Source organism: Lissotriton helveticus, chromosome 11 (assembly GCF_964261635.1).
Source record: "Lissotriton helveticus chromosome 11, aLisHel1.1, whole genome shotgun sequence".
Lineage (NCBI taxonomy): Eukaryota > Metazoa > Chordata > Amphibia > Caudata > Salamandridae > Lissotriton > Lissotriton helveticus.
This window is the reverse complement of record NC_136072.1, coordinates 1057031070-1057053293: the sequence shown is the minus strand read 5'-3', so window position 1 is coordinate 1057053293 and position 22224 is coordinate 1057031070. Positions and strand designations below refer to the sequence as shown.

Genomic DNA, 22224 nt, shown 5'->3' with positions numbered 1-22224 from the left:
CTGCACTCGTCGTTTAGATATCCACCCCATTCCTGGCAGGTGTAAGCCCGTCCCAACTGCAGCGGGCGTCCGACTAATGGGGGCAGTGGGACCTTCATCTCTTCTGTGGTTGACCTCGGACTGTGTGGCTCCATGGCCCGGAGGCATATGGTCCTTGGGTGGTGCTGGCATTTTCACTGCGAGTACCTCACTGCTGTGCCTCCAGATTCTTAGGCGTCCTCTCCGACTGTCTTTCCACCTGTGGTTATTTGACAGTGTTTGTTCTGGGTTCTCTTGGCCTACCATTTATCCGGCCCGCCCCTCTTGTTCCACTCCTAAAGGGCCGGTCTTCCTTGCTGCTTGTTGTGTGAGGACTCACTGCCTTCTCAAGCATGTTCGGTGGTCTACACCTAAAGTTTTAGTAAATGAAGGCCTATGGGAAGTTCCTACTTTTCGTATAGGGCATGACATCCTTACTATTCTGCTCTTCTGCTGCGTCTCACTCGGCCCCAACCAGGGGGTCATGTCTTGCTCTCCGCTTCCCTGTGCTCTGAGCTGGCAAGGCTCCTCACGTGAGGGCGTCACAGGTTTTAGCGGGCTCCTTCCTTGAAGCAGGCCTCTGCCCTACAGTTGTATCTCCTCCCCGGCTGATAGGACCCTACGACTGCCTCTTACCCGATCTCGGCTCTTGTTCAGGAGCAGACCCCTCCGTGCTTCAGTTGCAATTGAGCGACCCTCTCTTCCGCCACACCACTTCCTCACCTCGTGGGCTGCACACACTGTTGCTGGGGCTCACATAGTCGTCAGGCCGCCTTCCAGCTGCCACCGCCCGGTGGTGGCGTTTGCCGGCTCAGGATATCCAGGTCCTCTATTGCTTCAGGGACTGCTTCTCAGCGCCGGCTCTTCTCTGCCCCCCAGCCTTCTTAACCCTTCAGGGCCGGCAACACTCTTCGGCGCCCTCCGCAGTGGCTCACCTGGGACCTCCGGTAGCAGATCAGTTCTGCTGTAGTGGTCTCTTCATGGGTCTCCTATCCGTGCCCTCGAGTCCTGAATGCAGTCTGGTTTCTGCCACAAATCACCCCCACAGGGTTCCGTTCACTGAATCTGACCAACAAACACAACGATTTGCCGCATATTCACTCGCGGCCAGCCAACCAGCACAAGGGTATAAAGAGGAAAAGAATAATATAAATCATTTTCACACCTGAAAACACATCACGGGGAAGTCTGGACACATTAAACAGGTCCAACATTCTACACATTTTTCATCATATCCCAGAGCTCTCCATCTCCAGTGAAGACCTTACCCAAGTTCAATTTAAAATCTTGGACAACAAAACAACCAGAGAGTCAACAATACTAAAATGGACTGATGGCTCGTCTGTACAAAAAATTATGAAAGAAAAAGAAAGGTTTGCAAACTGGGGGATTAATGTTCACTCTGCAGAAGAAGAGCGATATCCATTTATGCTAAAAAGAGGATCGCATCCAAATCCAACACTGCGCCCATTCTAAAAAGGGACAAATGTCACTCGCACAACAGCATACCCCAACATAGTTTTTGCCCGAGTCCGCTCAAACAAAGCGCACGTGCTCCTAGCACACAAGGAAATGGTTGCCTGAGCAATAAACCAGGCAACTTGCTCAAAGTAATCTCATGGAATGTTTACAGGCTAAAAGCCTCACTACATAATAAGGAAGCACTTGAATTCTTGCAGTCAGGCGACCTGTTATGTCTGCAAGAAACTTGGTTGCTCACCCCAATGGCTATACCAGGCTTCATGGAATTTCAACAGCCTGCAAAAAAGTGTAACATATTTGGAAGACCGTCAGGGGGGGGGGGGGTATCAATATACACAAGGATTAGTAGCAATATAAAAATAAAACCTATTAAACATGGACATGGTTCAGGCAGTCCTAGTACAAGGATTGAAATTAAACGGATGCCCAATAAAGATCATTTTCGTGAATATCTACTTCAATAGCAATGAGGCCCCCAGACACAGTGACATGAAAATGCTAGAGGATACCCTTGAGGAGTTACTGAGCAGTCAACCAAATTGTGGGATTGTAATAGCTGGAGATTTTAATACGAAAAACCTTGGAATGAAACCAGATGAAGCTTTGCCCTCAGATAAAGCAGGAACGTTGATGAATACATTCTTAAATATACACAGACTAAAATCAATACAAACGTGCTATGGTCTGAAATCAGCCTCTAACAAAGACACACAGTGGCTATCTAAATCAACAATTGATTATATGTTCACCTGTGGTCGCCTCTATGGGCAAGTGACGGAATTTCAAAAGCTTCCTATCCCATATAGTGACCATCTCCCACTTGCCATATCTATCACCCTACATGCCTTCAGACTATCATCTCCGTGGGTAATACCAATGGAGAAGAAATCTATGCTTTGCAAGGAGACTAAAGTGGACAAAAATAGACACAGCAGCCTTAACACGGTGGAAAAGTAATTGGCCTGGAACTGCCGAAGATTTCACGTTAGGTAATATTAATGAGAACTGGATTAAACTACCAACTTCTGAAAAGGTAAAGAACACTCATCAGTTACTGTAGAAACGTCTTGTCGCCAATTTCAACCACAATGCGAAAAAATGGAGTAAAGTAAGAGGTCGCTCAGAACAGCCACACGGATCCATAAGCAAAACAGAAAATACGAAACATATCAAAACCAACCCCTAGCAAAGAAAATCCATAGGAAAAACGTGTGGGGCACTAAAAGAAAACAACAAGACTCGGAGTGGCTACATGTCTTTTCCTTGCTAAATCCAAATAAACAGGCTGAATTCTGAGCATATATTAACAAGCTTTCCAGTCATGGCCAAGACAGGTGCAATGTGGTTGCTTATGACATATGGTTAACCCATGTAACTACATTATACCGTGACACACAAAAATTGACATCAGCACACAACCGAGAGCTCTTTACCAGCACTGCTCTACCCAAAACCTCACTAGTAGCTACAGAAGACATACCTGGAATGGCAGTGGTAAGGAACCCATTAAATATGGAGATACCTCCAGAAGGCCCCTTCGTAGGTTAACCCATTCACAGCGGCGGCTATTCCGCCGCACTGCTAAGGGGGCGGGGCGGAAATGCGGCGGGCGCATGCTGGTGACGGAACCGCACCGTCACCAGCGTCGGTTGCGCTGTGCTTGTGACGGAGCGGTTCCGTCATGGCCCGCCCCGCTCAATAGAACGCTCAGCGCAGGCGCGGAATTCGCGCCGCGCATGAGCGGCGAGCGGGCCATGACGGAACCGCTCCGTCATCAGCACAGCGCACCCGCAGCTGATGACGGAGCGGTTCCGTCATCAGCATGCAAAGGGTTAAAGCGTGACAACAATTTTAAAAAACATTAGAAAGGATGGGGCACCAGGCTCTAATGGGTTACCAGGATAATTGTTTAAAGAAGACCGCGATTTCTGGAGTAGCATACTCACGCCGCTTTACCAGCATTGTCTGGCAAATTCAACAATTCCAGAGACTTGGAAAGGATCTTTACTACAACCTATCCACAAAAAGGGCAATACCGGGGACCCCTCAAACTACAGGTTGATATCCATTTTAGACATTGAATCGAAAGGTCATGCTAGCCTTCTTTTACAAGACCTGCAGATCTGGGCTGATGAAAATGAAATCCTACCAAGTTTCCAAAATGGCTTTAGGCCAGGAGCGTCCACAATGGATAATATTTTAGCCCTTGCATACATGATAAAAACAGACTACACAGAAAAAGACGCTTCCTCTATTTGCATATTTTGTGGACTACTCCGCGGACTTCAACTGTGTCAACCAGAGTCTGCTGTGGCAGAAACTACAAGGTTGGGGGATATCAGAGATTCTTTTAAAGGCAATAATTAGCCTTTACACAGGAACTTGGGTACGGGTGAAAACCTCAATAAATTCAGCTACTAAAAAGATTCCAACAGACCGTGGTTTAAAACAAGGTTGTGTATTGGCACCTTTGCTTTTTAACTTATATATGGCAGACCTCGCTAAAACTATTCTTAATGCAAAACTTCTATCTCCGAAAATTGGCTCAAACAGATTATTTTTAATACAGTATGCAGATGATATGGTGCTATTAGATCGTACAACAAGAATGACCTAAGAGCAAATGCAGGAAAAACAAAGGTAATTATATTCGGTAAGTATGCCAACAAACTCTGAAAGCATTGGAGGTTGGGCAACCTGAAGAGAACAACAGTGACCAAATACAATTACTTAGAGGTTTGGCTGATAAGTAATGGGAAATCAACAGCTTACCTTGCTACAGCTGAAACAAAGGCCAAGGCAGTGACGTTCGCCTTGTGCAAGCACAATGCTAAACTAAATAGCCCAACAACAAAATCCATTAAAAGAGTTATAAGGGCCAAGCTGCCTTCCTCAATTACATATGGCCAGTTAGCATTTCCTGCGCTTTCGTTAATAGCCTCGAACATATCAACTGCAGAGCCTACAAGCGAATGTTCCAGATCAAGGCGCATACACGAAACATCTTAGTGCGACTTGAATTTGGATTGAACAAACAAAACTACGAGCACTGGGCAACGTTCGTGCAGTATTACCGAGGGATTTTTGCGGCCCCTCCGAAAACAATGAAGTCAACCCTGAAAATGATCTTCATGAAAGCCAATAATTCATGGAGCAACTGCATGAAAACTGCCTGCACTGCATTACAGCTTGACATGACCAAACTGCAGGATCTGACCTATCAGCCTGGCACACTAAAATCTATATTAAAAATACAAGTTGGAGCATTATCCAGGTAAGAAGACATGAAGGAGTTGAATCGTTCCAAAAGTAACATTGGGATACTTGTAAGCTCCTATGAAGATCGGTTATGGCAACCATACCTCAACGCTGCATTAAACAAGATAATTTTAAAGCAAATCTTAACCGTGAAGCTTATGACATTGCTGATAAAAGATATCAACAGGCGCTGGAAATCCCTAGAGGAGATTACCACCTGCAGACTATGCCACCAGCATGAAGAATCTATGATCCATTTGGTCTGCATATGCCATTGCCTAATACACGCATGTCGCACTTTACTAAGGCCATTGTTTTTAAAATATGGGATACATAATTGCAAGGATTCCATGAAACTCTTGTTTAGCCTGGGGACACCGATGGAATTGGCTAGGTTCGCCAAATTTGCACACAAAGTTAAAGAACGTTTAAGTAACGCACCTTGCACTTTAGAACTTCAAGACTGCACTTTGGGCATGCTGTAACAAGCTGTATTTATTTTGCACTTTATTGGAATCTCTCTCTCAAAATAGGTCCTTGAATGCCTTGAATTCATAACTGATACATGGGTTTTAATGTTTTTATTATCTATGATCTGTATTTTTAGGATTTGGTTTACAGGATGTAATTCATCCAAATTTGTAGTAGTTAATGACGACTACCGTAGCAAGCAAGTTTTGTGGATATTTTATAGGACACTTTTTGTAACAATTTTTGTTAATTGATACAATAAAATATATTCATTTCATTCACTGAATCTGACCCCAGGACTGTTGTTCCTGTCCCGGTCAGGGGAGTGATCAGCTCTCTCGCTCATCCACTCCGTGCCAAGGGTCCTCACTCTTCAGCTAGCGAGCAACATTTTCAGCCGCCATGAGGCCTTGCCGCCGCATCTCCAGCATACATTGCCCCCGGGATATTCCCAGACTTCCAGCGCTCCCTCCTTGTTCAGTTGGCCCTCCCCAGCCCCCTCATATATTTTGTGGGGGTGTGGAGTATCAGGATGGTTCTGGATGGGGAATATCGCCGTGCTGGAGCACGGCGAGACACATCTTACTCCATTGGTGTCTAGCCACGCCACCCCCACCCCCCTCCCTTGGGTGCCCTGTTGCAAACATTTCAATAGCATATTAAACCAAAGAGAGGAGTGCTGAAAAGGCTACAAGTCAAAGAGGTCAACTTTTGTAGCTACTATTGTTGTTAAACATACCATTTTGATTCACTAGACATGTTGTATGGTTCACCATGTTGACAATTAAGCTACTTATTAGAGATTTAAAAATCTGAATTAGTTTAATGAGGAATAAGTGAATTTAATGAATGGAAACTCGAATGGCCCATTTCACATACAGCAGTGGTTCTTAACCTGTGATCCGGGGACCAGTGAAAAACAAAGTCAAGAAAACCTAGTATTAGAGGCTCACATGAACTGTCCAAAAACATCCTGTGGGTTTCACACAAACTTGCACTCTGTCGGGGACACAGAGAAAAGTCTGTGTCTCACTATTAGCGGCACCCACTCGCTATCCTCAACTAAGTCTCAAATCACAGTTTCACTACCCCTGTCAAAGGATTCATGTCGCATCATTTGCTATATACTCACAATTGTGAGCGACAGACTTCTGTGCATTAATACTCTATTATGCAGCAGAAGTGATCTGTCTGAGATTGTGTTTTGGAGTCCTCAGGCGCCAGAATATCGAAGCTTCCGAGGCTGTATTGCTATTTGGGTCAAGCCACAAGCATAAGACCAAAGCGTTGAATCCTGATATGTCAAAAGTAGCCATTCAAGAAAGCAGTTTTGGTTTTGAGTGGGGTGGGGGGAGGTGGTTCAGGGTTAGCGTGTAATTACAGGAAAAAAAAATTTTAATTCAAATATCCTCAGCCGACCATTATGCTCTTCTCTATGTTGCCTCTTAAATGTAGACTCGCATTCATGCGTCATTCTTTGCACTGCATCTTCCTCTAGGCCATGGCTCAGTAGCAAAGCGTATTGACGAGTCTCGCCTACAGAAACACACCCTTTCAACAATTATTTGAAAAATTACTAGGCCTTGAATGGTAAAAACCAAGTCTGGTCACAGATTCTCCTCCAGTTTTAGAACGTATCTATAAATCATAGCCTGTAAATGTTTCAAGAACCGGAAAGAATACATGAATCAATACACATGGGATAAAAATCAATTCCACACTATTTGAAAAGTGGACTAGTATATTTACTATAAGCCTGCCATGCACTCTATCCAGTTGACAATTTTATATTAGGCCTTTATGAACAAAAATGTACAGTTGGTCTACAATTGTCCAGTACATATTATCCCTTGTCTACCTTAAGATAAAGTTACTGAACATGGAGAAGGAAATGAAAATTTGATTAAGCACAAGTATGAATTCACACTTTACAATCACTGATACATTTGATGAAGATGCTAACACTTTGGCATGGTACAATAAATGGGCTCACCTTTTCAGACGAAGATATTTTTAATAATGTGTCCACCTGGTACAAGGCAGTCCCACATTCCTGTCTTGAGCCGATAGTTAAACGGCAACTTCCAGTGTCATCATTCATCAGGAGCTCAATATCGTTCCACATGATGAAGCCCTTCTACAATTAAAAACAGAAAAAAGCTGAGTTTGTAAAAGGTGCAATCAAATGACACTATATAGATCAGGTAGTGATGATGGGCAGACTCCTAAGTTCTTCCCATTATGCTCTACTAAAATCTGGATTTTCATGGAATGCTGGAGAAACGTAACATAGTTTGACATAACCGGCAAGACTATTGCATTTTTCCCATCGGACAAATTCTTTTTAGGCAAATATTTTTAAACATGCACTCACACAACTTCTGGTAATTTTGCCATGCATCTCCAATTTTGAATGGCACTACAGATAACACGGTCTACTCAAAAAAAAAATCATAAAATTGCTCTTTTAGCTCTTATGTCCCTTTTTTCTTATGGTTAGACATCAAACTGCAAAGGTAAATGCCCACTTACTACAAAGCTTTTGTTAAAAGACAGCCTTTAACCAACACTCCAGAAATATGGAGATAGAGGAACACACTATTTGGATGGTAAAGTGATGTGCCACCAATTACACACTTTGTCAAATGTAGGAGCAGGGACATAAACATTTAAGTCCAGGACATCTCAGGATAATCATGAGAAAGAGTACATAGGGTTTTGCGGCTACAAATTATACCTGAAGAAGACCTTTGACTCCAATTTATGAAGCCATTGAGCCAATGACAAGAGCCCTAAAAATCCTTGTCCCCATAAAAGGGTTGCCTATATTCTGTTTGTTAATCTATACTACTCAAAAACAACTGGAAACACCAATATTATTCTTGATTAATGCGCATTTTCTCAGCAGTGCTATATTGTCACTGTCAAAAAAGGCAGAATGTTACATGTTTAGTTAATGATGTTAAAAGTATTCAAGTTGGTGGCCACATCTAGAGGGGTATTACGTTTTCAGCTTTGGGACGAGTAGTAGGGCTGGTATTAAGAATGTTGTGTGAATTAACATTTCAATCGTTTGATTAAACCTTTTTATTGGTTGTGGACATACTACGAGCAATACACAGCACGCGTCTCAAAGCAAAATTACCCTAGCTATCGCTAACAAAGCAAGAATTCATGTAATAGTCACTGGTAGAACGAAACACCCTACAGGAATCAAAACAAAAGTGTCAGGGACTGTCCGGGACTATGTCGGGAACACAGTCCGGTACTTGAGCAAGGACTGGGTAGAAAATGTACAGAAAGAGTAGTACAGCGCTGCACAGGATCACACAAGGAGTCAGAGGAGAAAAAGGGATCCAAAGGGGAAGCCTATTCAAGATTGCTAAGACTCAGAAAGGAAGGGCACTCAAGGCAATTTCAATTCAGACTAACTACATCCAGGACAAACGTGCAAGATATAGGTTTATATATTTAATACAACATTAACAATAAAGGGGAGTGTGGGGTAAAGCACTCAGGAGCTCCACACAGTAAGACTGAAGCTCATTAAGTTCCTCACCCACAATTGTGGTTCCAGATACTGACTGAAAATACCCACATATAGGATATGCATGCACAGGCAGGGTCTGTGGAGCTTATACTCATGATGATGTTATAAATGTAACTCAGAGACAATACTCCCAGTGAACGCCGGCGCGCCAAAAGCAAGCCCGTCTGCGCCCGTCCACGCCTGGCTGGGACCAGGGGCAACGAACCCTGTTCCGTTTAACTGGGACACTATAACTTACTCCTCTAATCAGCTGCTGAACCTCCGCACTAATCCACAGTTAAATTGCACTCGATTTAATACTGAAGGAACCACTGTTTCATGTCCAGGCTGCAATTGTACCGTGCGCACAAATGAATTCAGATCACGTAATGTTCCATCATCCAATATTTTAACTAATCTGCAAACACAGTCTAACATGAAATATAAGCCGCCTCCTACCAATAATTTTTCCTTTCTTAATATCAATTGCTGCTCTCTCCCAAAACATCAGGCCGACGTTTTTGATCTTTAACCAGATGCTATCTTCCTTACTGAGACATAGCTCAATACCAGCTCTGGTCCAGATGTAGCCAGAGCCTTGCCATCTAACTACGCCATAGTCAGGAAAGACAGAGAGGATAAAATAGGTGGAGGGATGGCTGTAATTTACAAAAATATTTATAGCTGTAAGTTTGATGGTCTATTAGTCCCTGGCTGTGAAGCAGCAGTATTTAAATTGACTTTAACCCCTCATTTTACTTTTTCAGGGATATTGGTGTATCGCCCCCCTGGGCCATCTGGCCCGTGGGCCACAACCTTCCCAGATGTAGTTATTCCCTTTTTTTTTGTTCGGCAAATTTCTCTATTCTAGGAGACTTTAATCTCCATCTAGAGGACCCCATCTGCTCTATTAGCAATATTTTTATTTCAGACCTGGCAACCATGAACATTTTGCTTCACAATGCAGGTCCCACCCATAAAGCCTGCCATCTGCTTGACGCTATTTTTTCTAACTTATCCAATTTTGAATGTGCTGCAGCTACTCCTCTGTGCTGGACTGATCATTTTTAAGTGGTCTTTAGGCTTGCGGTTTCACAACTCTCTCACGCGGCGTATGATAGTGTCACAAAATCAACTAGGAATTGGAAAAAAGTGGATATTGCCAATTTTAATAATTTTCTTTCTATCAATGCCCCAATTTTTAAAAACATTTTTGTATGAGCCTTGTGGCCTTCCAAAACTGGATCCAGTCAGAGAGAGGGAGACAAGTGTCTAAGGCAGTTAGGAAGATATATAATCACCGTTCCCGTGCCCAGTGGTTCTCCGAAGAGTTAAAAAGTGAGAAAACTAAATGTAAGAACATGGAAAGACTGTGGCGAAGGGCTTATGCACCTGAAGCTAAAACTGCCTATCTTCTTATCAAAAGGGCGCATCATTCTCGCTGTAGGTCCGCGCTTGCAAACTATGTTTCCTTGACCATTACGGATGCTAAAAACTGCCCTAAAACATTATTCAAGGGCGTGGCCAAGATGGCGGAGTGAACGGACGTGTTCTGCCGGAGCTCCTGCGCCCGCCAAGGCCCTAAGCCCTAATCGCAGCTTCTCTCCCCCCTAGCCGAGCCTGGTGGCCGGGTGTGGGCGAGGAGATCCCCAGGTGCGGCAGAGCGAAGCTCCGGTCCCTTAGGGAGCCGCAGCGCAGACAGCGGAGGTCTCGGCCGCTTGCACGCGCAGCGGTGGTGACGAAGCAGCCCGCATTGAGGACCCACCTGAGGCGGCGCCGGCCCGGAGGGCAAAGTGACGGACCTCCGAACTGCTGAGACACAGGCCCGGAGGTGAACGGCCGCGAGTTGGTGGCTTTTGCTGCGCCGGCCCCCGGGACTAGTGGTGCCCGACGTCTGGAGTCGCGGAGGACCCCGGCCCCACCCCGGAATTACGCGAGGCCGCGGCTGCGGCCCAGCGAGAGACGAACAGAGGCCCGGAACACCGTCGGCGAGAGGTGCAAGAGAGCCAGGCGCTCGCAGGAGAGTGGTCGGCGGACCGGCACCGGGAGCGCGCAGGACGGCACTCTGGTAAGAAGGAGTGCCCTGGCTTCGTTCCCGCCCCCAAATCTACCTGAGGCCGCGGCTGTGGCCTAGTCGGCGGCGGTCCGGTGCCAGGACCGGACGGAAATAGAGCACGGCCCGGAGCGGACTTCTTGGACCTCGGGGCTTGGGCGCGGGCCAGACGGCTGACTCGGCAGGCCGCGAAGGGGGACACTTGCACGGGGACGGAGCAGGGCCCTGGCTCCGAGCCACCTTGACCGGAAGTGGAGAGGGAGAGACCGGGTGAGCGAGAGTGGGTATCCGGAGGAGTGAGGACTCGTGGTGCACCTCGCAGGGGTGATCCTACGATTTTCGCGACACCTACCCTCTAGGGCCCGGCTGGAGGGCCGGATTGAGGCCCGGAACGCAGTGGCTGGACAGCACTGAGACGCCGTTGCTGGGACAGGCGCGGGAGGGGCGCAGACTGCCCCGGTGCATCACGGAGTGACTGTGACCGATACCGGGAAGTGAGGGGCGGTGGTAAGCCGCGACGCCGGCCAAGAGCGGGACATCGGTCGAGGGGGCCCCCCCCCCCCCTTTCCGCCACGGACTCGACACCAGAGGTGAGGAGTGAGCTGGGTGTGTGTACCGCAGCGCCAGGCCCCCGTGGGAGCCCCGGGTTGCCCTGAGGAGGTTGGGAGTCTGAGACATTTCATACAATAGGGCAGGGGAACCGGAGCTACGCCTGTTACCGGCTGGGACGGCAGTAGGGCAACTTGGGAAAAGCGCCGAGCGCCATTGAGTTCTTCCTGAGTAGCCGGAAGCCGGGGGCCTGAACGTGGGTCGCTGGACTTGTCGAGGTACGACCCGCATAGCGCAGGCTCCCGAGGGTGCAGGCCGAAGATACGGGCCTACCCCGAGGTAACAGATCAGCTGGGGACTGCCAGAACGCACACGTGAACTGCGGCGCAGGGGAAAAGATGGCCGGGCAGAAAGGCGGCAAAGGAGGCAATCGGACGCTCGCAGACATGCTCAATAAACCAGCTAGCAAAGGGGACAAGCCCCCGACTCAGTCAGGAGGTGCAAGCGGATCGCAAGGAGGGAACAGCGGTGAGCCACCGGTCACCAGATCTTTTTTGGAGTCCTTGTTTGGGACCTTGCGGGACGACTTTCTAGAGTTGAAGAAGGAAGTGGCCGGTGAAGTACGAGAACTGCGCAGGGAGGTGGACGGTCTTGGGGAGAGGGTGGAAGCGGTTGAGACCTCCACGCAAAGGCAGGACGATGAGATAACACACTTGCAGCAGGAGGTCCTCCGCCTCAGGGACCAACACATTGACCTACAACTGCATAACGAGGATCTGGAAAACAGAGCGAGACGGAACAACATACGAGTCCGGGGGGTGCCGTCCACGGAAGAGACTTCCGGCATTGTGGTCTATCTGCAAGAACTGTTCCGCACTGTCCTCGGCGAGCCTGCGGAATTCCCTATCAGGATTGACAGGGCTCACAGAGTAGGCCCGCGACGACGGGCGAATGGACCTCCGCCGGACATACTGGCTTTTCTTCCTGACTTCTCGCTGAAAGAGAGGATCATGTATGAAGCGCGGAAGAAGCAAACGATAGTATTCAGAGATCACCAGGTGGCACTTTTCCAAGACCTGGCTGCAACAACACTCCAAAAACGCAGGGCATTCAAGATCGCAACTGACTTCCTAAGACAGCACGACACGCCCTATTCGTGGGGGCACCCCTTCCGCCTCATTTTCCGTTGGAATGACGAGTTGCACCAGCTGAGATCTCTTCAAGATGTCTGCGAGGTCCTAGGAATCACGGCAGAAGAAGAGGAGTCGTCCACGCCCCGACGACGGAGAGCTTCAACTGACGGTGGCTGGCGGAGAGTCTCGAGACACAGGCCGCAGAGAGCCACGCGGAGACCGGACTCGCCGACAGTGAGATCTGGCATGGCGGACGCACTTCGAACTGCTACTGAGACCTCGATGATCGAAGGAGAAGTAGCGCTGACGGCCTAACAGGTCTCCGGGGGGAGATTGACAGTGCATTGCTGTTAAAGCGGGCTTGGGGTGGAGGTGGGTGCGGGAATGCGAAGGCGGGATGCGGGTGGCTGATCGCCCATGAAGGTACTTCACCACAGACCTGTCCGTACGGGGCAGGCCTGGGACTCTTTGGACTACGAACTGTTGGGAGGGGATGGGTTGGGAGGCTCAAGTTGGGGGAAGGGAGAAGGGGGGGCAGGGGTTGGGGAGTTGGAGTTCGGGGGTCTGGGGATCCGGGAGGGGGGAGTTAGGGGCGACTCAGTCCGGTGTCGGTGTTATGTGTGTTCAGCTGAACCGGACCTTACGGGCCGATTCATGGCCGGGATTGGCACTGGCCGCCTTCGCCTGCCTAGTGCTGAAAGGTTACATTGATCTGGTATGGCGGGCTTGAAAGTGGTAACTTTGAATGTGAAAGGCCTAAACAACCCCACGAAGCGAAGGGCAGTTCTATCCCTATTAGAGGCCTCGCAGGCGGACATCTGTCTGTTACAAGAAACGCACTTGTTGGTGGGTGATTGCCATAGAATGCGGTCCCGTGCCTTCCCCACTCAGTTTTTTTCTTCCCACGCCACTAAAACGGCGGGAGTTGCTATATTGGTATCTAAATCCTTTAGGGGTGAGGCGCTGCACAAATTAGCTGAACAGAAGGGGAGACTGCTGGTGTACAGATTCAAGCTGGGGCCCCTACATCTCACGGTGGGGTCGGTTTACTGCCCAAATGAGCGTCAGGAACACTTCCTCCACACCGCGCTGATAGATTTCACTGCATCCCCCGATCGACATCTCATTCTGGGGGGGGACCTCAACATGGTATTAGACTCCTCACTAGACAGATCAGCACAGCGCTTTCCACAGACTGGGGAACTCTCGGACACTATGAAAGCGCAGTTGGCCGACCTCGACCTGCACGACCTATGGAGAGGGCTCCACCCCACAGTTAGGGACTACTCATACTTCTCACACGCGCACAAAACGTATGCACGGCTGGATTACTTGCTGGTCTCGGGCCCGGTTAGGGACATGGCCACTGCCTCGGAGGTCGGGGTCATCTCCCTCTCGGACCACGCTCCGGTCTCGGGAACCTTTCTAACCCCATCGGTCCCTGTTCAACGCGGAGTCTGGCGCCTGCGAGACGCCCTTTTACACAAAAAACCTGTGGTGCAGCGAGTTACCGAGGCTGTGCATGACTTTCAGTTGCATAACGCTAACTCTGACACCACCCTGGCGACCCAGTGGGGGGCTCTTAAGTCGGTCCTACGGGGGGAATTCATATCAATATCGGCAGCCGAAAATAGGGAAAGGAAAATTAAACGGGAAGAACTCACACAAAAAGTCAGGGAACTGGAACAGGTGCATCGGCGCACGGGGGCTCCCAGAATCTGGAAACAGCTGAAAGCGGCGAGGAAGCTCCTGTCGTCTCTAGATCTGGACAGGGCTGAGTATGCGGCACTCCGCTTGAAACACGCTTTTTACACAGGAGGGGATCGCTGTGGCCGGTTATTGGCGGCTAAGCTTAGAGTTGCACACCAATGTCGTCGGGTCAAGGAACTCGCGGTGCCTGATGGGCGCATAGTTACGGACGACGCCGATATAGCTGAGGCGTTCCGGCAGTTTTACTCCAAGCTCTACGCGGAGGACGGGGCGGCTACTGGGGACCCGGATGACTACCTGGACTCGGTGACTCTTCCGTCCCTAGCTCGAATTCAGACTGACTACTTGGACCGAGAGATTAGGATAGAGGAGGTTGTCTCGGCGATCGCCAGGCTGAAACTCGGGAAGGCTCCGGGACCAGATGGTTACACCACCCTCTTTTATAAGACGTTTTGCACCGTCCTAGCTCCGATATTGGCCAAATTGTTTAACTCCTTTCGCTGTCCCGGCGCTATCCCGTCGGATCTTCTGCATGCCACAGTTTCGGTCATACCCAAACCCGGGAAGGACAGGGCTCAGTGTGGCTCGTACAGACCGATCTCCCTCCTAAACGTGGACCTGAAGATCTACACTGGGATCTTGGCTGCGAGATTGGCGCAATATCTCCCTGGACTAGTTGAAGCGGACCAGTCAGGCTTTATACCTGGCAGGCAAACGGTAGACAATACCAAACGGTTGGTGCACGTACTGGAAAAGGCCTCCCGGATCCCGGGGGAAAGGATGCTCCTCTCAGTCGACGCCGAGAAAGCGTTTGACCGGGTGCACTGGCCATATCTAGAACGGGTGATGGCTCGAATGGGCATAGGGGAGAAATTTAGGTGCATGGTCTTTAATTGTTATAAATTCCCGTCGGCGGCAGTACGAGTCAATGGCTGTGGCTCAAGGCTTTTTAAGATCGAGCGCGGCACGAGACAGGGGTGTCCGTTGTCCCCTTTACTTTTTGCCCTCTACATGGAGCCCTTTGCCCAGAGAGTGAGACAAAATGCAGATGCCACGGGAGTGCGGATGGGGGGTTATACCCACACAGTGAGCTTGTACGCAGACGATGTCATTTTTGCGCTAGAAGATCCGCGGAGGGCCTTGCCCGCATGTATGGAAGAGCCGAGGGCTTTTGCGACAACGGCCGGGTTCAGGATGAACATGGGGAAATCCACAGCGTTGGATCTCTCCCTGACACCCGGGACGAGACTCGATTTGCAGAGGCGCTACCCGCTGAGGTGGTCACGGGACCATGTGCCTTATCTGGGCATCCTACTGGCCCCCACACTGTCGGCGACGGTAGCGGTTAATTATGAGGCGTTGGGCGGGAAAGTGAAGGAGGAGCTGGGGAGGTGGAGTAAGGGGACGATATCATGGCTAGGCAGGATAGCAGCGCTGAAGATGACCGTGCTACCACAGATCCCATATCTTTTCCGAGCGCTTCCACTACAGCCCCCTAAGGGCTGGATGCGGATGATGCAGACAGCCCTATCCCAATTTGTCTGGCAGGGCCGGGTGCCTCGGATGAAGAGAACACTGACGACCTTGGCGCCGGAGGCAGGGGGACTGGGTGTCCCTGACCTTCACAAGTACTTCCAGGCGTCCCAACTGAGATACTTGGTGGAGTGGAGCAGATGGGAGTCGGACAAGCACTGGCTGTTCCAAGATCAGGCGGTGGCGGGCCGTCCGCTGCAGGAGCTGCCATTCCTGCGCAGACAACACAGACCCCCGAACCTTTACGCCTCATGTGTTACTAGGGTTCCGCTGCGGGTGTGGGACGCTACCTGCGAACGGTTCGAGCTAACCACATTCCCCTCCCCGTTTACCCCTATTGTGGATAACCCAGACTTCACACCAGGGGTGGAACCGGGTGCTTTTGCGCGTTGGCGAGAGAACGGCTGCAGGGCGCTTTTTCATGTGTACGGGGACGGCGGAGTCCTCCCCTTTGAGGCCCTTAAGGAGAGTTACCAGCTGCTCGAGGCGGATAGGATGCGATACTGGCAGGTTAGACACTGGGCACTGCACCCCCAAGTACGGGACGCGGCAGATAGGAACCTGCTCCCCTATGAGCGTTGGTTGGCGACGCGCACTTCAGACGCGAAACTCATATCGGATCTATACAAAATGCTGCAGCCTCCGTCCGCACATATCTATAACCCCGGGAGGGAGAGGTGGAACAGGGAACTTGGAAGAACACTAAGCCACAAAGAATGGGAGCAGATCTCATACAGGGCGCGACATTCTGCATATCATGTGGGGCTTACGGAAACATTCACGAAGGTTTCGACATACTGGTACCGCACTCCTGAACGCTTGCACGAAATGCACAGGCTCATAGACAATACATGTTGGCGCGCTTGCGGGCACATTGGGACTTTAACACATATCCTATGGGACTGCCCACTAATACAGGACTATTGGAGGGAGGTGCTCGATGAAATTGATAAATGTTTTGGCATCGAATTACCTCGCCTCCCGGCCTATACCTTGCTGGGCCTACCTAACGCCCTAATGTTTCCGTTGAAATCCCGGAGAGGGAGACACATAGCCATTGCCTTGGGCTCTGCCGTACAGAACATTCTAGTACACTGGCGCACCTCCACGATCCCCTCGATCACGGGCTGGTTGCACAGGCTGTGGCATGTCCTAGGTATGGAAAAAATTTCACTTACACTAGCTGGGGAGATCGACCAATTCACTGAGCTGTGGCAACCATTCCATACTTTATTGGCTACTGAATTCAGGGAGCTTACATGCCCCAGGTATCTGAGACTCCTTAGGCTTACACCACCGATCACCTGAATGGATAGGAGGGAGGTAGGGGATAGACCAGTGGGTTGGATACGTGAAGAGAGAAGGCTTGTGAGTGTCTGTGAACCTTTCTTGCGCGGTACCGGACTGAGAGTTGGGGGGTGGGGGTAGGGGCGGGTCGGGGGGGTTGTTGGGGAAGTTTATTAAGTTTTTAGTGAAGTACGGAGAGCTTGGTATTTGCTTCCCGGTCGACGTTCGACCGCAATGCTTGAGGATGACACCTGTAACCGCTCTTGCTTGATTTAGACTATTGGACCACGACGGTGGCGGTGAATTTTGAAGTCTGTATTGGCAGTTAATTTGCTCTCTGGGAATTGTTTATTATTGCCCGACCTCTTTCATGCTTTACGATGCTATGTCTCTGTACTTCCTCAATAAAAATACTTAAACCTAAAACATTATTCAAGATGGTCAAAGAACTATCTGGTTCTGCAACTTCATCGGCTCCCCCCAGTCTGAATGAAATGCAATGTGAGGACCTTGCCCAATTTTTTATAAATAAAGTGGAAACAATATACTCGTATTGGCTGGCAATCTCCCTCTCTTAATATGCCTACTTCTACTCATGTTCAATCCGGCTCTTTGTCCAATTGCAGAGTTTCACATGGCACTGACCCCATGAATAAATTGGAAACCTGGCCACTTTTAGACATTACTACACTTAAACAAAATGTTAGTAGTATTAAATCTGGATGTCCCTGTGACCTCCTTCCTATTACAGTATTGCAGCAGCTTGAACCACAAGCACTTTTACAGGTCATGGGACTTTTAAATGCATCCTTAAAGGAGTCCTTTGTTCCTTCGGAATGGAAGCATGCAATGGTCGTCCACTGCTGAAAAAAGCCAATTCTGACCCTGCGCTACCTTCAAACTATCGGCCAATTTCCTTGCTTCCTGCTCTCACAAACATTTTAAAGAGGCATATCAATAGCCAATTGTCCAAGTTTATTGAAACTTATGAGCTTCTTCATCCATCTCAATCTGGCTTTAGGACCGGCTACTCTACTGAGACCACACTTCTAGGCATCATAGAAATGTTGCGTCAGAATCTGGTTGCAGGTGAAACGATGGCTCTTGTGCTATTAGATTTAAGCACGGCCTTTGATACGTTATCCCAAACCGTACTTATAAAGGCCCTACAATCTATAGGGGTCACTGGTTCTGCTTTGAGCTGGCTATTTTCTTTCCTCACGAATCGTACCTTTCAGGTCTTTTCTTCCTCAGCCAATTCCAAGACCTATTTTTCACCATCTGCTATTTAACATTTATTTTAGACCCCTGGCAGCAACCGTTGAAGAGTCTGGGTTGTTGCTTTTCTCTTATGCTGACGACACCCAGATTATTTTCTCTCTTTCAGCTGGAAAGACCACAGAGCTTTCAGCTCTTAGGACGGGGCTCAGTAAAGTGGCGTCATGGATGCACACCAACAATGGTGAAAAAACTAAGGTCCTGGTTCTGGGCAAAGACAAACATCTCTGGGGTCCACAACATTGGCCTACAGAATGGGTGCGTTCCAGCAACCTTCCAATCATGTTCGTAACCTTGGCTTTATTATTGAGGCATCATTATTTATGCGTCAACAAGCCATTAAGGTTACTGCGACATGCTTCACCATTTTGAAATGGTTAAGGAAGATTGTGTGGATGCTGCCTAGCTCTACCCAGAGAACCGTAGGCCAGGCCCTTGTAACATCTAGGCTGGACTACGGCAACATCCTCTACCTGGGAGCAAATAAATACATAATACGCAAGCTGCAGCAGGTGCATAACTCTGCCACCAGATTACTTTGTCAGGCTTCTAGAACCGCCTTGATCTCCAGTTTGTTGAGGAACCTCCATTGGCTCACGGTCGAAAACAGGGTCAAGTTTAAAGCTCTGACTTACATGTTTCGAATTAAGCACGACAGAGCCCCCTTTACTTGCAAAACTACCTGCCCACTCGTACTCTTCGGTCTACCACACAGGCCAAATTCCAGGTGCCTAAGGTCAGATTATCCCGCACGGGCAGCCGTTCTTTCTCCTATTTAGGCACTGTATTGTGGAATGCTCTTCCTCTGTCTCTCCGCACACAGTCTAACTTCATACTTTTCCGAAAGTCACTCAAATCCTGGCTTTTTAACCAGTAGGTTTCTCTCTATGCTCGACTGTTTCTTGATAGTGCCGGAAAACCCTTTTTGGGTGGCTGTTGCACTGATATATACATTTAAATAAATAAAAAGAAAGAAAGAAACACTACCTAGGTAGTCAGCTGTACCCACGGATACTGGTGATCAAACAGGAACACGCAAGGCAGTAACAACAAGGGGGAAGAACTAAACACAAGCACAATAGACAAGGAGCTAGCAAGGAGTGCTTAACAGGAAAGGAAGGGAATCACAGTGCACACTTGGCAGAAAGCAGGTAACAAACATACAAAGTAACAGAAGAATAGAAAGACAGCAAACTAGAACTGGAACCAAGGAAATGGGAAGAAAAAAGCAGGGACTGAAAAGGATATACAGAAAGGGAGGCTACAAGGGTATACTAGAATAGTGCAGGTTAAGGAATCAAGAAAACAAACGTAGCATAGAAGGCAGTGTTGGGGCAGGAACAAGAACTGAGCTAAGGCTTAGGAGTCAAGGTAGTACTGTAGGAAGTGCTGGTTCAAGGAAACAGGAAATAGCTACAGCTCAGGAAACGAGGAGTCAAGAGAGCACTGCAAATCAGGAACAAGAAATAGCTGAAGCCCAGGAAATGGAACAATGAATAACTATAGCTCAGGAACTTAGGAAACAAGGTAGCACTGCAGGCAGTGCTAATTCAGGCACAAGGAATACATATATATCAGGAATCAAGGAACAAGGATTAACTATAGCTCAGGAATCAATGAATATGAAAAGCTCAGGAAACAAAGATCAGTCTCACCGGAAAACAGCTACAATGACCAACACTGGACTGAAGGGAGCTGGGGCTTGAAAGAGCTCACAGTAATTACATGCATTAGTGTCAGGGACAGTCCGGGACTATGTGGGGAACACAGTCAGGGACTTGGGCAAGGACTGGGCAGAAAGCTTATACAGGAAGAGGAGTACAGCGCTGCCCAGGTTCATGCAGGGAGTTAGAGGGGAAAGAAGGATCCAAAGGGGAAGTCTGTACAAGTGAACAAAATGGGTAAGGTAAGACATAGAAAGGAAGGGCACTCACAAAGCAATTTAGCATTCAGAATAACTACAACCAGGACAAATGTGCAAGATATATATATGAAACAACATTAACAATAAAGGGGGGTGTGGGGTAAAGCACCCAGGAGCTCCACACAGTAAGACTGAAGCTCAGTAAGTTTCTGACCCACAGTTGCTGTTACAGATACTGACTGCAAATACCCACGTGTAGGATATGCATGCAAAGGCAAGGTCTGTGGAGCTTATACCTATGGTGATGTTATAAATGTAACTCAAAGACAATACTCACAGTGAACAAGAAATACCACCTAGGTGGTCAGCTGTGCCCACGGATCCTGGCGATCAAACAGGAACGCGCAAGGCAGTAACAGCAAAGGGGTAGAACTAAACACAAGCACAATAGACAAGGAGCTAGCAAGGAGGAGTGCTTAACAGGAAAGAAAGGAAATGACTGGGAACACTTGGCAGAAAGCAGGTAACAAAGATACAAGGTAACAGAAGTAAGACAGCAGAATAGAAAGACAGCAAACTAGAACTGGAACCAAGGAAATGGGAAGTAAGGCACCGAATGGAAACGGATATACAGAAGGGGAGGCTACAAGGGTATACTGGAATAGTGCAGGTTAAGGAATCAAGAAAACAAAGCAGCATAGAAGGCAGTATTGGGGCAGGAACAAGAAGTGAGGTAAGGCTCAGGAGTCAAGGCAGCACTGCAGGCAGTGCTGGTTCAGGAACAGGGAATTACTAAAGCTTCAAGGAGTCAAGGTAGCACTGCAGGCAATACTGGTTCAAGGAAACAGGACATATCTACAGCTCAGAAAACAAGGCGTCAAGAGAGCACTGCAAGCAGGGCAAATCAGGAACAAGAAATAGCTAAGCCCAGGAACAAACAATAACTATAGATCAGGAACTCAGGAAACAAGGTAGCCCTGCAGGCAGAGCAAATTCAGGTACAGGGAATAGATATAGCTCAGGAACTCAGGAAACAAGGTAGCACTGCAAGCAGTGCTAATTCAGGAGAAGGGAAACTGCTGCAGTTCAGGAACAAGGAATGCTAAGGCTCAGAAGTCAAGGTAGCCCTGCAGGCAGTGCTAATTCAGGAACAAGGAAAACAGCCGCAGGTCAGGAACAAGACATAACTAAAGCTCAGGAAACAGGGTTAGCAAAAGCTCAGGGAGCACTGGAAACAAGGATCGGTCTCACCAGTCAACAGCTACAATGACCCACCTTGGTCTGAAGGGAGCTGGGGCTTAAAAGAGCTCACAGTAATCGTAAGCATCAAGTGTGAGCAGGCTAGCAGCAGCCAGACACAGGTGAGCTGAAATCCTCCACCCATCCTTGGCCTGCAGGGGTGGAGACAAAGCAGTGAACAGGGAATTCTGGGTAATGGAGTTTCAGGCATGAATAGGCTGGCTTCATGTATAAGCAGGCTGGCTTTCACAAAACCCGGCATGGATTGGGAATGGATGTCAATTTCCAATAAGTGTCCAAATGCCTGGAAGTCAGGATATGCATACAGGTGAGTGTCTGGAGGCATATTAGAACACTGGAATGCCCCACAATTCGGCCCCCTGGTGGTGGGCACGAGAGCACAGGGAGCGAATCGTGACAATCAGGTGTGAGCAGGCTAGCAGCAGCCAGCCACACGTGAGCTGAATTACTTCCTCCATCCTTGGCCTGCAGGGGTAGAGACGAAGTAGTGAGCAGGGAATTCTGGGTAATGGAGTGTCAAACATCAGCAGGCTGGCTTCAAGCATGAGCGGGCTGGCTTTCACTAAACCTGGCATGGATTGGGAATGAATGTCAATTCCCCAATAGTATCCAAATGGCGGGAAGTTGGAATATGCATGATGGGGAGGGTCCAGTAGCTTATTAGGACACTGGACAGTCCCACAATTCAGCCCCCTGGTGGTGGACACAGGAACGCAGGGAGCAAGTTGTGACAAAGGGAAAGCCCTCCCAACAACATCCCGGTTAGGCATCCTCCAACCGAGTCAACTGGCATGGCCAG

At 48.6% G+C, this 22224-nt stretch overlaps 1 protein-coding gene across 2 annotated transcripts in view; it reads right to left on the bottom strand.

The window, feature by feature from the left end:
- KNTC1 (kinetochore associated 1) overlaps positions 1-22224 on the bottom strand; it is a 913665-nt gene that overhangs the window by 805310 nt on the left and 86131 nt on the right. For both annotated transcript variants that reach the window (XM_078667574.1, XM_078667573.1), the window contains exon 2: positions 7223-7366. In XM_078667574.1, the coding sequence (XP_078523700.1) occupies positions 7223-7354 (132 nt within the window). In that variant the 5' untranslated portion in view covers positions 7355-7366. The remainder of the gene's footprint in view (positions 1-7222; positions 7367-22224) is intronic.